Source organism: Pleurodeles waltl, chromosome 9, assembly GCF_031143425.1.
Source record: "Pleurodeles waltl isolate 20211129_DDA chromosome 9, aPleWal1.hap1.20221129, whole genome shotgun sequence".
Classification (NCBI taxonomy): Eukaryota; Metazoa; Chordata; class Amphibia; order Caudata; family Salamandridae; genus Pleurodeles; species Pleurodeles waltl.
Window position 1 is genome coordinate 433,696,249 of NC_090448.1, and position 17,755 is coordinate 433,714,003.

The window sequence follows — 17,755 nt, forward strand, 5'->3', positions numbered from 1 at the left end:
GGAACTCCTGGCGGGTTCGTTTGCGATCAGATCCCTGACGCGGGACAAGGTTTCTTGCTGCGTGTTGCTAAGGATGGACAACGTCTCAGCGGTTCAGTATATCAACCGCCTGGGGGGGACCCGCTCGAGGGCCCTAGCGGAGTTGGCAAAAGACTTTTGGCATTTTTGCCTCCAGCGTCAGATCTCGGTCACAGCGGAGTATCTTCCGGGGTCCCAGAACTTCCTGGCGGACTGGAACTCCAGGTATCTGGAGGATCCCAGCGATTGGCGCCTGGACAGAGCGGTGTTCCTAGCTCTGTTGGAGCGATGGGGTCCTTGTACAGTGGACCTCTTTGCGTCCAGGTGGAACACTCAGCTTCCTCAATATTTCAGTTGGCTCCCGGATCCGGGGGCGGAGCGCAGTCGATGCTTTCCTTCAAAACTGGGGCAGAGATCAGAATTATGCGTTTCCCCCCTTCCTTCTGATTCCGAGAGTGGCAGCTCAAGTTCGTCGCCAGAGGGCGACAGTCATTCTGATAACACCGCTCTGGCGGTCTCAAGTGTGGTACCCAGCGCTTCTGGAACTATCTTGCGATCTTCCCATTCAACTTCCGGTTCGTCCGGACATACTGTCGAATCCAGAGGGGCAATTCCACCCGTTAGCTCTTCAAGGCCATCTCTCTCTAGTGGCCTGGCGGATTTCAGGGAACGCTGGGCAGACCACAGACTTTCACGAGAAGCTGAGGATTTCATCAGACAGGCTTGGGCCCCTGGTACTTGCAAGAGATACAGATCAGCCTGGAACGGCTGGGCTCGTTGGTGTCTGGAGAGGCACTTCGATCCCTTGGGGGCCCAGATTACCGATATCTTGAATTTTCTGGCTGGCCTAGCGGCTTCTGGCCAATCCTATTGCTCAGTAAACTCTTTTCGTTCTGCCATTTCGGCGGGACACCCTCCAATTGATGATCGACCCGTAGGGGAGCACCCGTGGGTGTGCAAGTTATTGAAGGGCATCCGCATGGCCAAGCCGCCAGAACCCAGGTACACCTCCCTGTGGGATGTCGATCAGGTTTTACGATTCTTGATCGCATGGCCGGATAATCAATACCTGTCACGTAAACAGTTATCGGCCAAACTGGCGATCTTGCTCTGTCTCATCTCATGCAAACGGGTCTCTGATGTCAGGGCTCTAGATGTTTCCGCTAGAGTTTTTTCACCGGAGGGGGTTACTTTCACGATTTCACGACGTACAAAGTCTAGTACCAGGTCAGTAACCTATCCCGCTTTTGAGCATACACCAAAGCTATGCGTGGTTAGATGCTTGAAGAGATATGAAGAGATGACGGCGGAACTTCGGCCGTCGGGGGAGAGGCAACTGCTCATTTCCATCAGGAAACCTTTCAGGGCAGTCTCCTCCCCTTCTATCGCCAGGTGGGTCAGGTGAATCCTGTCGGAATCGGGCGTTAATGTCCAGATATTTGGAGCTCATTCCACCCGAGGTGCCATGGCCTCTAAGGCTATCCACGTAGGCGGCAGATTGGAGGACATTATGAATGCGGCTGACTGGTCCTCCGAGTCCACTTTTAAGAAATTCTATTTCAAACCTATTCATGAAGCTGCTTCGTTGGTGGTGAGTAAGCTTTGAACGTGCATAATCCTCGCCTCCGGTCCTGACATAGAATGAGAAATTTCCTAGCTAACGTGAAGGAAAGTTTAAATTCTATTAAGGACACGGAGGCGAGGATTTTCCCGCCCGCCATGGCCATGGCGCCCGCCCCGGAACGGATTTTATCCATTGCAAGGTGGTATATTCAGTTTTTTCCTTATGTATATTCGAATTGCGATGTCATGTACTTTGCTTAATTTTGGTAAGATGAGCTTGTTTGCTTATCAGTCAGGGAACCAAGCGTTCTTTTGTAGGATTTTGTCGACTTTGCGGTTTTGATTGCTTACCTACTACTATTTACTTTGTTCTTAGGAGTGACTCCTGCGACTACATAGTGGCGGTCCACATCAGTTCGCAGTGAAGACGAGGAAGAACGTCACGGCATGGGGATATATATACATTCGGTCGGACGGCAGTATGATTGGACATTGGTTGCCATGGGAGTGGGTCTCATGGGAGTTGTAGTTTTTTCTTGTTAACTTTGGACCTGCTGTCATTAAAAGTGAAGAAAGATTCTGCATAATCCTCGCCTTCGTGTCCTTAATAGAATTGAAACTTTCCTTCACGTTAACTAGGAAATTTCTCATTCTCGAGGAATAAGCATACTGTAGAAGACAGAGATTGTATCGCTGGAGAAAAAGTGGTGAGAAAGGGGTAGCACCAGAAATTAGCACAATTATATAAGAAATGAATGTGGTATTAAGTACTGAGTGAGCATCTCCCTCTCGTATATTGTACGATGATTGAAGTTGGCTTGAAGTACATTTATCTATCTTTCACAAGGGAAATGCTTCCTAAACTGGGACATATGCTAAGGAATTTCTGGAAGGGAGGGTAGCTAAATATTCCCTTGCCTACAGAGGCAAAACCCCTATGCGACTGATGATCTCAAGTATAAGGAAGCAGTGCTATTGCCTCTCATTATTATATAGCTCCACGTAATGGGCTTGGGCCCAGTAAACCTGCCGATATTTATCGGAGTAATAATGGGAGAATTAATGTCCGATTTTTACTGTGCAGGTTCTGGTGTGGTAAGCACCGAAATCTGAAAGCTATAGTCTGCTGAATCGGATTTTTAGGTGTCTTGAATATCAAACCAAATTGAAGGCGTAGTAGTAATGAAGGCCATTGTAGAAAGCGTGCTTACCATCTTCGCAGGCCTTAATTTTGAGATGGTTGTGTATGTGCAAAAACTCTGTTATATGTAAGACAAAATCAATTACCGCCCAATTATCACTCTATAAGATACAATATGATGCTGTATTTGTGTATAACAAGTACTGCTCTCTCAGCAGAAGCAAGTACTGTTCTCTCAGCAGAAGTAAAGGACACCCATGCGTTACAAGTAAGTTTGTTATAAGTGCACATCAATAAAGCAATCGAAACCACGGGATCATCCTCATGTCGCTTGCTGTGCTAATTCTGAGTTTTTCGTACTCCGATAGGGGAATTACGTATGTATTTCAGTTACTTACTTGGTCCTTTTTAGGGTCGAGCCTGCGTTGCATGCGCTCGCGCATGCGTATCGCAGCGAGACGCTTTAGTATTTAGAAAAGGGCTCGGAGCCCTGTCAACGTCAGTGTTTTTTATTGGTTTGTGGGCTTGCCTAATAAAATCTGCTTGCTTTCATTAGCCGAAGGCACGCATATGTCATGCCTTTTCCGGTGGCTAGGCCTCCTCGAGCGCAGCGACTAAGTACAGAAAACATGCGAGGCTCGCTGTTTTCCATCGGGCTCGTGGACTTCTTCTTCTCTAATTTACAAGCGCGATCTCGCTTGGCAGAAATCGAGCGCTTTACATAGTTATTTACACTTTTTTGGGTTACGCACATAAATGCACTTTTGCCCGATAGGTGAAAAGTTGGTTTAGGAGTTTACAACGCGATCAGCTCTAACATGAGCAAACGCGAGACACGTTGCATTGTAAATGCTTGTTTTGCATGCGATTCCCTGATTCTGGGCTCATTTCAGTGCACGTTTCCACCTAAATTGCTCAGGAAAGTCAGTGATAGCTGCACCTCTGCAACTTCATATGAACCATATTTGATACAAAAGTATAGATCTGCAGTAAGGTTGCGAGTATTGAGTTGGGAATAGAGATTAAAAATTCACCCTATGCGCTGTATATATATATATATATATATATATATATATATATATATATATATATATATATATACTGTAAACGAGGGCCACAATGGGGGGAATGGGTGAAACAAATACATGCTTACGTGAAGGGTAGCACAGGGAGTGGTAGAATGTAATCTTTGAATTGGTGGAATTAGAGAATGTTTGTATATAAGGTATTTGTTAAAAAAAAATGTAAATGTGTGGACTCGTCTCTCGCACAGGAAAAGAAAAATCCCAACAGTCACTTCAACTACGAGACAATGTTAAAAACCACAGTCAACGTCTTCTTCGCGGGAACAGAGACTGTGGGCTCTACCCTAAGATACGGATTCAGAATTCTGCTGAGGCACCCAGAAATCGAAGGTACTCAATGTCTCAAGACCAAATGATCCATATTAAATATGATTAGGGCTCCACATTTTATGTTGTTTTTTACATTTCCATCTGTGTTTATCCATATTTATTTTTTCTCCAGTCTATTGATATTTATCCATATATATTTTGTATTTTGAGAATTAATCAACTCGTAAAATAGTATATTTCTACATTTATTTTAGCAAATTAAGCATCCAGATATAACAGAATACTACACCCATAGCTAAATATTAGCATTATACTACAAATGTATGTTACAATATGAATGAATTTGAGGAAATCTCATCCTTTTTTGTAACTCCCCATGCTGTCTACCTGCTCAGCTGTTGGCCTGGAATTCATGAGAGAGCATGGAGAGTCACTCACTGGAAGCCCTATGTTCTGTATTTTCTATTTTTAAAAATACAAACAGACAGGAAACATGATGTGGTCTGTCTGTAATTATTTGTAAACATCAATACAAATGGAAAACAGGGAGCCTTAAAATAGAAAAAAAGTTGTGGGGCGTTCCCTGTAATCTCTAAGAGTTTGGGAAGAAAAATAAACTAAAGATTAATTTTGCTTTCAAAAGAAAGATTCAGACAAATATTGGGGTGAATAAACGGATTAATAACAATGCTCCATGGAGTTAATCACCTTGGTGAAATTCATTCTATATTTAGACATAACATGAAGTGCACCCAAAGCTATGTCAAAGGAATTGTATTTTAGATGTATTCATGCAAAACATTAAATGTAAACAAAGCTTGATAAGTAAATAAGCAAATATAACAATCAGATTTTAAAATGACCCTATAATCTCAATGAAGCTTGCTGTCCATGCATTTATATTTCATAATGAACTAAGGCTCATAATTAGAGTTACCTAGAGAAAATAGTGACTTTTCCCAAAGTGTGTCGCACCACAATGTGATTCTGATTTTTAATAAAGCTGGAGGAGGGCTTACTGGAAGTGTTGATGCATTTCTGCCCCTGTACTATTCCAATTGCAATATTTCCTAGGACCTTTTAATAACAAGCATTTGCAATGCAATGGGTCTCTCGTTTGCTTCAGTTAATGCTATTAGTGCTGTAAACTCCTAACCTGACTTTTTTTCCTATCAAAACTGAAAATGAAAAGTAAAAAAGTTTCACATAAACGAGCCGACGACCGCAATGAGCGCAAAGGGGACACAGAAAAGGAAACAAAAGTTTGCTTGCAGTGAAACCTATCAGCAAAAGTGCAATTATCCATGTAACCAGCAAAAGTGAAAATATCCGTGTAACAGGGTCTATGTCAAACAAAGCGCTCAACTAATGCCCAGTGAGATCACACTGCCTACGAAGTAAAGATAAAAAGTAGTCCAGAAACCATACTAAAAACATGGAGCCTTATGTTTTCAGTAGTTGGCCAGTGCCCTTGAGGCAGGCTAAACACCAGAAAAGGCAAGACGTATGCATGCCTTTCAGTAATTAAATTAAGGCCTGGAGCCTCAACCCTCGTCAGTTAGCTTGTCACATAGGCCCTCATTATGTCTTTGGTGGTAAAAAACACCTACTGCCGTGGTGACGGCTGCCAAAAGACCTTCGCCGCAGCTACCATCCATTCACCAAATTATGACCACAGCCGGATTTCCGCCATAACAAGGGCAGAAATCCGCCTCAGCCCATACTGGTGGATGGTGGTAAGGTGGCGCTGCTTCCACCAGCAGTGCCACGCCAGTAGCCCACCACGTGCCCCATCCCGTCCCCTGCCGGAAGACCCCCTGGATGCAGGTAAATTGGGTTTCCGACAGGGGAGGGGGATGGGGGGTGTTGTGTGTGTGTGGGGGGGTTTGTTCATGAATGTGTGTGTTTGCATGATTGAGAGTGTGTGTGTAGTGTTGCTTGCATGCATGTATGCATGTGTGTGAGTGCATGTATGAATGGAAAGGTGAGTGCATGTCTGCGTGTCAGTGTGAATGTGTGTATGTATGTGTGTGTGAATGAATGGATGCATGCTTGCACGTATAAGTGTATGTCTGTGTGAATGAGTGTGTGTCTGTGTGTGTATGGGGGAGCTTGAAAGGGATGGTGAACGTGGATGAAGGGGGGATTGAGGGTGTCTGGGGAGTGTTGAGGGGAGGGGCCCTCCTATCAGTGACAGGAAAGGAATTCCCTGTCACTGATAGGGCCTACCGCCATGGTTTTTGTGGCGTTACAAATGCCACAGAAACCATGGCGGTTGGCAAGGCTATGATACCGCCGGCGGTACAATAGCGGCTGCTGGGCTGGATATTCTTATCTCCAGCCCGATGGCTGCTACCGCCATGGCTCTCGGAGTGGTACATTGGCGGGTTGGCGCCAGCCTGTTGGCGATACTACTGCCACATTATCTCCGACCGCAGGGGTCATAATGACCCCCATAATGTGTAATATGTGAAAAATGTAGGGATTTTAAATCAGGCTATCTATTATCCAGCCTTGCACTAGGTTGGCTGTTCAACAGATTTTTGCAGTATAAAGACTCCTATAAACTAGAAGAGTTCCTGGATGTTATTGGACCCAGAATGGCTAGGAAACTCTATGTGCATTTCAGATATATGACACTCCCTTTATGTTCTTTTACTCAAAAGTGGGTCAGGGCTGGTCTAAATAGGAGCAAGTCTGTCCGGCCTGTGGCCTGCCCAGTGAAACAGAGGATCATGCACTTTTCTTTTGCCAGAGTAAAAAGTTGCTAGGGCTAGATGGCTGATTCCGTTGTGTAGGAAGATTGGGATTAGACAGCATAGGGAGATGCACAGAATTCTTAAAACAGAAACCAGTGGAACAATTGTGTTTGCCATAGCAAGGTATTTATTTGCAATGTGGTGTTCGGAGGGCAAATTTTGCATAGCTAGATGGGGATGGTTATAGTCTTTTCCCCACATCATCATTGTGAGCAGCGTCCTTGGGCAGGCAAGAGTATCCTGATTACTGTAGCTCTGTGAATGTCAGGCTGCACTATGGGCCTTATCTGGCACACATTTTAAAATTGGAGTGCTGCTAACCCTTGAGTTCTGATTTTGTAATGTATATGTTGTGTAATTGTTGGAAGTGCCAGGCTGGGTTCCACTGGAACATAACATTCCAGGGAATAAGATACAAATCCAGAGAAAGTTGCTGCCAAGATTCAGTGGAGTATCAGCCAACACGGGTTTCGCCCCACATTGCAAATATGCCGGGGCTTTCTCAAGGCCTGGTGAAGTAATAGCGAAAAAATCTTCAGGCGCAAATGTCACAATGGAAATAACAGTGCTGATTCTTACAGGAACGGGCAAGTATTCAATAATCCGACGCGTCCATCGTCCAATATTGTTAGCTGATACTCCACTGAATCTTGGCAGCAACTTTCTCAGTATTTGTATCGTATTCCCTGGATTACATTATTCTCCTCTAATCCAGGTGCTCCAATTTTCCTGCTGACGCTATGCTGAACTCTTACACCTGAATCTGGGAATCTATCACCATTCTACTGATTAAAGCGTACTGAATTGGACTCAAGAGACTCAGTTTGTTCTTTCCTGATCTACAATTTTACTATCAACGTTATATTTCAAGTGTGGGAACTTACCGCTTATAGCAGTGCTATCTTCTTAGGGAGGACCTGGGTCCATTTCCTCCGGCTCTTAGCTTCCACAGTACAGAATAAAGGCATTCAATACAGGAAGCTATCCTGCTTGGACCTTCCTGCTTTGCTGGATGTATCCTTCCTGAAACGGCATACAGCCTGCGACAAGAAAATCACTGCACAGCCGAATCGGAACAACGCAGCCTGACTTCCTGAGTGAAGATCGATGCAGCACCTGTGTTGCGACCGGAAATTCAACACACAGCCCTAACAGATCGACGCATAGCCAAGCTGGAAAGATGCAGCCCGAATTCCTGAGTGAAGAATCAACGCAGCACTTGCTGTGTGACAGAAAATTAGACGCATAGCTTACCAGATCAACGCAACACCTGTGAATTTCCAGTTCATCTGGACTCATGCGCTGTGCCCTTCCCTTGCCAGCATCCTGCTGTCTCCCTCCACAGCAACCAATGACCCCAAAAATATATATAATAAGCCCACCTAACCCCAAATCCCACAACTAACTACACTATCCCAAGACTAGCACCCAACAATACAAATACAATGACAGGACAATTACACTACACTGAACTTACAATTGCAACAAAATGGACTGAACAGCAACAAGACACAGCACATAACTCTCAGCAACCACCACTCCTCAACCACACCAGATCCACACAACCTCTCTCAACCACAGACAGAATAGACTGTGAAGTAAAAATGAAAGTAAATTCACTTTACCATGTAAGCAGCAAGGAAGTCCTGTTACGTCACTTCCTGGGCGTATGCATCACGTTTCCTGATGTGAGTTGTTTTTTTGTCGCCTGACGGCCATGCATGCACTTTTTCCATGAAGGCTGACAAGGCGTGCCGACTTGCAATTGACGTGCAGAGGCCAGGCGTCATTTTTGGAATTTGCGATGTTTGTAGGACAATGGTATGTGTCAAAAGTTTTGACGTATACCGAGCATGCATAGATATGTGAGGGAAGGCTGAGACAGGAAGACAGTTCAGACGCGGATGGTGCCAGGCGTCATTTTAGTGATTTGCACTGTATGGAGGATATACCATATGTGTCAACATTTTTGACGCAAAACGTCCATGCATGGATTTTGGTGGAAAGGCTGACAATGCAGCCACATTCACATTCCTTGTCACAGGGGATATGCATCTATGTAGTTTGTATGGTATGGCTACATGTGTGTGCATGTGCGTTTTGTTGTGCACCAGTAACATAGGAATGTGTTACCAAATGAATGGATGTGTGTGTGATGCATGTGAGGAATGATACAGTTTGCAAATGTGCCTGTGTATGAAGGCTCTTAGCCACGTACATGTTTACACATGTGTACTGAGTGTATATATGAGATGCTATTCATGTTGTGGGTGTACCATATTGTCATGTCAGAATTCCGACCGTACGTTACTATATACAACATAAGATGGTAAGGTCCATGTGCAATACATGTTTGGGCATATCATGCCCTTAACAAATATTTAGCAAAGGATGCTGTTGGCTAAGGCCTGCATAAGATCCTGTCATCCATTTAAATATGAGTGCACTTATGTGCACTCTCTGGTGTGTTGTAAGGAGCAGAGTTAATGATGCAGAGCAACACACGTAACATGTGGTTAGCCATGCATGCAAAATGTTGGAGATGGTGTGCTGATGTGTGTCATACTATGTATATATGTGACATGTATTTTGTGTGATAATATATGCATCATGTCTGATAAGTGCTGCATGATACAGTGGTATGTTTAGGGATTGGACACATACCAAATCTCAAATTCCACTATCTTATATGTAGGCCATTGTTCCAAAGCTGTGTACTCACATCTGTGTAAAACATGTTTCACAATGGGGGGGGGGGGGGGCATTTGTGCAGGTCATGATAAGTTGCAAGTAATCATGTGACACATGCACATTTTATTATGTTAATTATACTCATTTGTCCATCTGCAAATTGACAGCAACAAGCATGGTCCACCTAGCTGGGACATATGTGGATACATTTAGGTATGTTGTGTTAACAACATACATTTTCTAAGTTCAATTACTGAAACATATATGTGCAGATTGATGAAATTGAATACAATCTGTACGGCAGGGGTGCTATCATGCAGTGATGGCACCCTAGTCATCAGTGCTCCTGTTGCAATTTGAATGGCCATACAGGGCCATTGTTTCATGTATGAACACCGGTTGACTGTGGTCACCTCAGTTAGTGTTCACTGTGCACAATCAGTAGGTCCCTGACTGTGTCAAGGGTCAGTGTACCCTACTCAGGAGTTTGAGGGGGCGTTGGGTGGTTATCTCCCATCCTCATGATGGATCATCTGCACTGATTTGCACAGTCCCTGAAGGCATACACCTGCACATTTGTGATCCCACGGCCATGTATGTGTAGTTGCCCTTGAGGTACTTGATGTCAGGCTTCCCCTATCATATACTGGGGAAAGGCAGCTTGTTTGTGTAGGACATGTCTCATCAGTTCCCATTGTTTCACACGAGTTGCCAAGAATCAGTGTGGTTATTCCTTGAATGCTTGGTTAGGTCATTGATATTTTTTGGAACTGTGTCTTGTCTGTAGACCCAGGGTACAGATATTGTTCGCTGTGGGCTTCCCTTCTTTGTGGATCACCACTGTGGAAGCCTGGCACTGGTCTAATGTGAGTACTCACCCCTTCTGGCTCTTCTCATACATCTGCTTCAGATGTGAGGCAAGCTAAGTGTCTGTCAACTTATAGGGTTCCATTGTTACCCCGTTGGGCTCTGATGCTTTGACAGGCTTCACATCCCTGATGGCTCATACAAGTTCCTCCAGGGAAAGTGCATTTTCTAAAGCGTTCATATCCTCTGTATTGAGGCTTGGATGGGGGATGTCATCCAGGAGCTCGCCTTTTGTAGAAAAATTTGGGCTATGGTTCGTCCGCTACTAGCAAGTTCCCATGACTCCTTCTGGATCCCAGATACCCACCTATCCACTGCCTCATACCTGTCCTGCCAGGCCACTATTTTTCCTGTTGTATCCCCCATTACATCGATGTTGTGCTGTGGTGCCCTATGGTGCATATTTGCAGCCTCCTGGGCTACGTCTCTGTATTGATTTTGCTTCAGGGCTAGGATGTGGGCTCCAACTGATCCCTCCTCATCAGGTAAGCCGGCCACAAGGGACAAAAACGCACATTCAGGAGCCTTCAATATGTCCCATTTTAGTTGCTTCCTTGTGTCATCATGGTGAGACCCACCCCGTTGACTACTGTCTCATAGGCCACCCACAACATGAGTGGAGATTCAACTGATGTGCTGTTTCCTTAAAATAATTGTCTTTTTTGCAGCTAAAATCCATTCCCTACTTTTTGGCTCTTTAAGTTACCAGGGGCTCAATACCATGCAGGTAGTGTTTGGCTTCTCAGCCCATCCATACACCAGCAACAGGGGAGAATAGTTGGAAATATCCCTGGGTAATTTAGTGCCCTCAGTGACTTTTAACAGCTGGTGAGTCGGCATGACAAAGTGATCAGTACAGGAGAGACTATCATGAACACCCAAGTAAAAGGATGAAGTGCTGGCTTGCTAGGATAAGGGTACACCATACATATGCCAGTCCCTGGGCAGTGAAGAAGTCTGCTAATGGTTGTCTTACTGAGTCCAGGGGCCTGAAGGATGTTGGTAAATGCTATCACTCAGCATTGCGTTGAGGTCCCCTTACATGATCACTTTTCCATCTGGAAGACTGTGTAGTAGAGTGGTCAGGGCTGGTATTACAGAGTCATGAAATCATGTTATGTGGGTCCAGAGGCTGCATCACAGTGTCCTCCCGGCGAAGAAGGCTCTGAGGGAACGGGACCACAAGTAAACAAGGACTTATCCAGCGCAGCTTTGATTAGTCGCAGCATGCAAAACTCACTTCACTATACTCCTTTGCCATGCCGCCACCCAGGCGCTTGTTAGGGTGGTTCAGTGTCTTGACCCTCCTGCCACTTGATATTCAATCCAGCCAATCATGCCCAGCTTCAAAAAGTGAGTTTTGCATGCTGTGCTGGATAAGTCATCCACAGAGCAGGCATAACAATAAGGCACACAATTGCTTTAAATGTGGGCCTAGGTACTGTGCAGAATTTGCACCATACATTTGGCATTTATCCCACACAGTCCATCAATGGCATCCATCATGTTGACACTATTGCACCTAGTATGCGCCTTGGTGTGCCATATATTGACTATGGCACACAGGTGTTGGGTGTAGGGTGGTGCTAAGCTGTCCAAGTGAGGTAGCATGCTTTAGATGCTGTCTAATGTTTCTGACATGTGGCCCTTAGTGCCTTCGCTTTAGACCTGCAGAAGAGTGATGTAGTAGACATGTGTATCTATTTTGTGTGTTTTGTGCCATGTAACAGGTGTAGGGCCCTGTGTGTTGCATGTGAATCACTCCCCTTTGCCCTAGAAATGCCTCCCTTGCACAAAGTGTTGTTGTTGGCAATTGCTGGCTGGCATAAGTATGTGCATGGTGTTCATATGCCCAGTGTGGGACAGTTGTCTGGGATGCATTGTGATGTATGCATGATTTTTCAGACAGCTGTGGGACAGGACAGGCCATGCTGTGCTTTTCAGCAGTGCCCTGCATCAGGAGTCCACCTCTGCTATGTTCCATGTATCCTCATCCATGTGGATTTCAGGCCTCCCCCTGTACATTGTCAGTAGTACATCTCGCACAGTCCATTGTTGGTACCCTTGTATCATGGTATGGAGATGTGGGAATTACAGGTATGTATGTTAGTGTGCTGTGAGGTGTTCATTCATGTGCATGATCTTTCATTGATGGTGCTGTTGTATTTCAATGTGTGCTGCACTATGCTCTACAAAAGCTAAAGTTGTACACAATTAGCATATCTACCATATTTAGGTGATATGTAAATGATGATGTGACCACTCTGAAGGCAATAGATATCAGTGCTGCTTGAGACTTCTACTGCATAGTAAATGTGGGGCAGTGCCAATATGTGAGTTGTTTGACATTTGAATGCCCAACACACTTCACATATAAGAGTGATTAGTTGGTAAGTGTTTTAGCTGTGTTTTGTTGGGAACCTGTGGTCACATGTATTTGTTTTAGTCCAGCTTTTGTATTCAAAGGGACATTTCTCCACCTGTCCTTTCAGTGATGTGTCAGTCAGGTGGTGCTGGGACTTGTAGATATGGGCATATGTGAGGGTGAAATGCAGTGCATGTAGTGTACTGTGGCATGTGGTTTATGTGATGTGTTCTATACATCTGTGATTCCCTGTCCATGTATTTCTGATGTTGTATTTGTATTGTTTGCACTACAAGTTTGTTGTGTTGTGTGTGTTATGATTAGTATGGTATCTTACCTACAAGTAGGACAATGCCACATTGTCCATCCTGGAATTGTTGGTTTATAGTAGAATGCCTGAGATGTAGGCATCATAGTCGCTTCTGGGATATTTAGCAAGGATGTTTATGGTAACTCCACAGTGGTCCACGATGACCTCCACATTGATAGAGTGGGTATGTATACGGTTCCTGTAGAGGTGTTCGCCTGATGCAGGAGGGATTATATGGAAATGGGTGCAGTCCATTGGACCCAGCACATGCGGGAAGTCAGCAATCTAGTAGAAACTTTGCTTTGTGTCCTGATGCAATTCTTCAGTGTTGTGGAACCAGATGTGGTGGGGTGTGAGTATGATGATGGTGTCCAGAACCCTCGTAAGGAAGGCAGAGAGGGATGTTTGTGAGATCCCACCCACTTGTGCGGCAGTTGTCTGGAATGAAGCTGAAGTCAGCAAGTGGAGGACAGCCAGGAGTTTGGTCAAGGGTGGAATTGCTGTGTGACTCTGCACTCTTGCTGTGATGTCTGGCGCAATGTGGTGGAGCAGGTGTTCAATAGACTCACGTCTCAGATGGTTGAGTTTGATCACCTCTTTTTTCCTGAGGGCCAGGATGCTTGCATGCTGGCGAAAGATCTTCTCCCGTCTTCTATGCTGCGCTTGTGGCTGCTGTGGTGGTGTTTGCTGTTGCTGCAGTGGTGCTGGTAGCACTTGGCGTCATCACTGTCATCTTCTACGGGTACCACACTGTACGATTAACACTTCCAAGGTATCTAGTTGCTTTTCAATGCTCCTTCTGTGTATTTCCCTTATATAGTAGTGTGTGAGTCTCAGTTTAACGCCTGGTCTGACCAGGCATTAAAATGTTGACGCTAATCAGACTAAGCGTCATTTTTGGAGCCGGTCATTTACGAGTGTCATTTTTCTGTTGGGTTGTAATTTTGGCGCTAGTGACCTAGCGTCATTTTTTAGGAGGGAACTCCTACCTAGCATATAATTGTTGTTAAATTACGCAAGGTGAGGTAGCGCTCCCCCCCAAAAAAGCTAAGTTGAAAAATTTGATGCTAGACTGCTCTAGCGTCAAAATCTAAATAAGCCGTTAAGTTAGTGCCACTTTAAAAAAAAAAAAAAAATGGCCCAAAGGCGGCGCTAACTTTTCTTAAATCTGGGCCTTTGTATTGTGCTATTGCTTCGATTTTACTTCTGCATCTTTTATGGCGAAATAAAGAATTTCTGAATGAATGAAAAATGTAGTTCTGTAGTTATTGGATAGGGAATATTCTTGGGCACTCATGACGGGGTTAAGGATATGTGCTAAGGTCATGAGGAGGCCAAGTACTTGTTGTAGTTTTATTTGTGCAACTTGTGTACAGAATTAACTTTACCACTGTAAATAATTCCATGGTGCATTTTTATTAATCTAATAATTCTCTTTAAATATTTGCCTGAATCTCCCCCTTGAAAGCAATTACCTCTTCATTTTTGTTAAATTTAAAGCAACATTTCAGAGGCTTCATGTTTTTAAGAACTAAAGTAGTATATTTTGTTGGGGAAAATGCTGTCATTGCATCCTGCAGGTACCGTTTGGTGGTATAGCTGTTAGCAGGCCATAGATTTTGTTGCAAAGTCTGGCGATGTGTATGGATGTGTAAATGCTATCTGTGAAATACACATAATGCAAGAAATTGGGTTGTTGGTTGAGTGGAGTGGAAACCCTGCTCAAGCAACAGTCACAGACCCTGTCAGGATGAATCACAAAAGTCACTAGTTTAACCTGTGCTTAACTCGTTGGTAGTGTGGCACTAAAGCATTCAGGATTAAAAAAAATGTGTTAATGATAACCTTTTCTTAGTTAGATTTGTCTGTATGCTGAGGCACCTTTCATGATCAATATTATGCATTTTTTTTTTTTTTATTGGGTAAGCGATTTGACAAAACATTGCTCAAATTGTAATACAACTAGGGTAATTACAAGGTCACATAATAAACAAGGATCAGTTCTCATATAGTAACACATATCTAGGTACAATCATGTGTTGCATTGTACAGCATCACAGCTTGCAGTCCTCTAATACCATGGCAATACCCGGCTTGTGCAAAGATAGCACATGACAGAGATACAAGTTGGCTATGTCCCAGAGTCACTTCTAAAACTGTGGCCACAGCTCCCAAGGGGTGGAAGTGGAGCAGTTCAAGGATCACTGTCCTGAGAAATTACCTGTCCTTTGTGCAATGCTATATCTCATCACCCCATCAGATAGGAAATCAGCAGAGACCAAATGTCCTTTGATCAGGAATGAACAGGCAATATCTCCCAGTTAGTTTAAAATTTCACTTGGCAATAAGTAGCATTGCGCAGTCAGTGGGTAGGTTGAGGTGCAGGCACCTGCCACATGAACAGAACCCTGCGCTTGGCCAATAAAAGCAAGATGGTGGTCCAAGAGGATATCCTTCACATAGCTTAGCAAAGCACAATAAAAGTAGAGATCCATGACCAGGGTGCATAGGCCATCCTGCTCGAAGGGAAGAGTCAGTACTTCTCAGGCCAACAGAGGCTGTTTACCTGCCCTTATCAGAGTGAGTAAGTTGGACATGAAGCGTTTACAGAAGTGAACTGTGAGTGAAAGCGGAAGAACAATGAAAAAGTACAAAAAGTTAGAGAGCACAACCGTTTTAGCAATAGCAATTCTCCCAGAATGGGATAACAGGAGCCTCATCGATGCTGTAGCATGCTTCTCCAGCCACATCATGAGTCTACCATAGTTTGCACTCAAAAGTTCACCTAAGTCCCAACAGAGTTAGACTCCCAAACATTACTCTGGTGCACGCACCCATTTCAAAGGGTACTCTGACTTAAAGGGTTGCATGAAGTTTCTGAGCAGAAATATGATGGACTTGGATCAGTTGATGATGATTCCGTAATGCCCACCAAAGTGAATAATTTCCTGAATGATAGGAGTGGTATACGTTTCTGGGTCATGGACACACAAGGTGACATCATCTGCATATATGGGGGCCATAATTATCCTAGGGGTAAATGAAAGGCCTCAATGCAAAAGGTGTTGCCTCAACTGGGTGGCCACGGGCCCTATCGCTAAAGCAAAGAGAAGGGGCAACATGGGGCAGCCCTGTCAGGTTCCCCATGATACTGTGAAGTGAGGAGTGATCGCATCATTTACGTGCAGCCGGGCCATAGGCTGGATGTAGAATAATTTCTTCAGGTACAGAAAATTGCTACTGAGTCTGTTGTAGGCTAGGACATTAAAAAGATATACCTATTTTAGAGAATCGAATGTCTTAGTTACATCAAGTAGAACCGCAGCTGAGCCGAGTTGAGGATAATTGAGTGGAGGAGTGCCAATAAAGTACATAAGTTGTGTGCTGTTGAGTGGCCAAGAACAAAGCTGGATTGATCTGGATGGACAATATCCAGTAACAGGGGGAGAAGGTGAGAGGCAATCAGTTTTCAGGATATTATGGTCTGCATTAGTCATGGAAAGTGGTCCATAGGAGCAACAGTATTGAGGGGATATATCTGGTTCAGTATGGTGACAATTATTGCTTCCCGGTGAAGGCAGGAGTATGCCGTGAGCCAGGGACTCCTCATACAGGGCCAGTATGTGGGGAGCAAGACCTGTAGCATATTCTTTATAAAAGGCTGCAGTTAGGCCAACCAGGCCTGGTACCCTGTCCCTAGGCATGCTTTAGATCAGTGTTGTCCAACCTTTTTATCGCCGTGGACCGGTAAATGTTTGATAATTTTTCCGTGGCCCGCTTGTCCCATTGTGTGACAAGCGGGCCACAGAAAAATTATCAAACATTTACCGCCCGCCACAGTGGGGCGGCCCGGTGCCGATTGATCCACGGACCGGCACCGGTCCGCGGCCCGGGGGTTGGGGAACACTGCTTTAGATTACCTGCACAATATCTTCAGTTGTGAAGTTTTCATATATGAACTGGTGGTGCATGTCATCAAGCCAGAGTAATTGTATAGTATGAAAATAGGAGAATAAGGAGGCAGGGTAATGTGGCAGGGAGGAGGTGTATATGTCAGAACAGAATGTAGTCATGATATGACAGATAGGGTCGCAGCACAAGTGGGTTGTCTGCTGGTCATCAATTAGCTCCAGGATGAGGTCGCTAGCCCAAGGCTTGCGCAGTAGCCAGGCAAATGTCTTAACAGTCCTATCCCCTTCACCACAGGGCAGAGCAACAACCTCTCTGTTGAGATAATGTGGCTCTCTAAGCACTGCTTTGACATATTCCAATAACTTACTCCTGATGGGTGCAAGCGTTGCCATCTTGTTGTTGGTGGCCAACAATTGGAGCTTCAGGCTGTGGACATCCATCTCTAGTTGTGCAAGCTCCTGTCCCAATGCCTAGAGCACTTCGACCTGTTTAATGATGCATGCACCTTTAATCACCACCTTAAATGCCTCTCAGAGTGTGGAAGGAGAATCAACAAAAAGGTGTATTGTCTTCGTAGCAGTCAAGTATGGCTGCTCTAATCTCGGCAATATATGTACCCCCTGTACTGGTGCCATGCTGAAGCTGCCAAATATCTTTGAGCTCATTATCTGTCAGCAGTGTTTGCAATTGTACAGCAGTCCCCGAATGTGGGCGATGAGTACCGCTGGACCTATCTACATGTGCATCAAGGATCACATTGAAGTCCCCACCTCA

General features: G+C 44.6%; 1 protein-coding gene across 1 annotated transcript in view; it reads left to right on the plus strand.

Annotated features, from left to right (window-relative positions):
• Positions 1-17,755, plus strand: part of LOC138259480 (cytochrome P450 2F2-like) — a 286,557-nt gene that overhangs the window by 223,338 nt on the left and 45,464 nt on the right. The window contains exon 6 of the mRNA XM_069207250.1: positions 3,996-4,137. Within this exon, the coding sequence (XP_069063351.1) occupies positions 3,996-4,137 (142 nt within the window). The remainder of the gene's footprint in view (positions 1-3,995; positions 4,138-17,755) is intronic.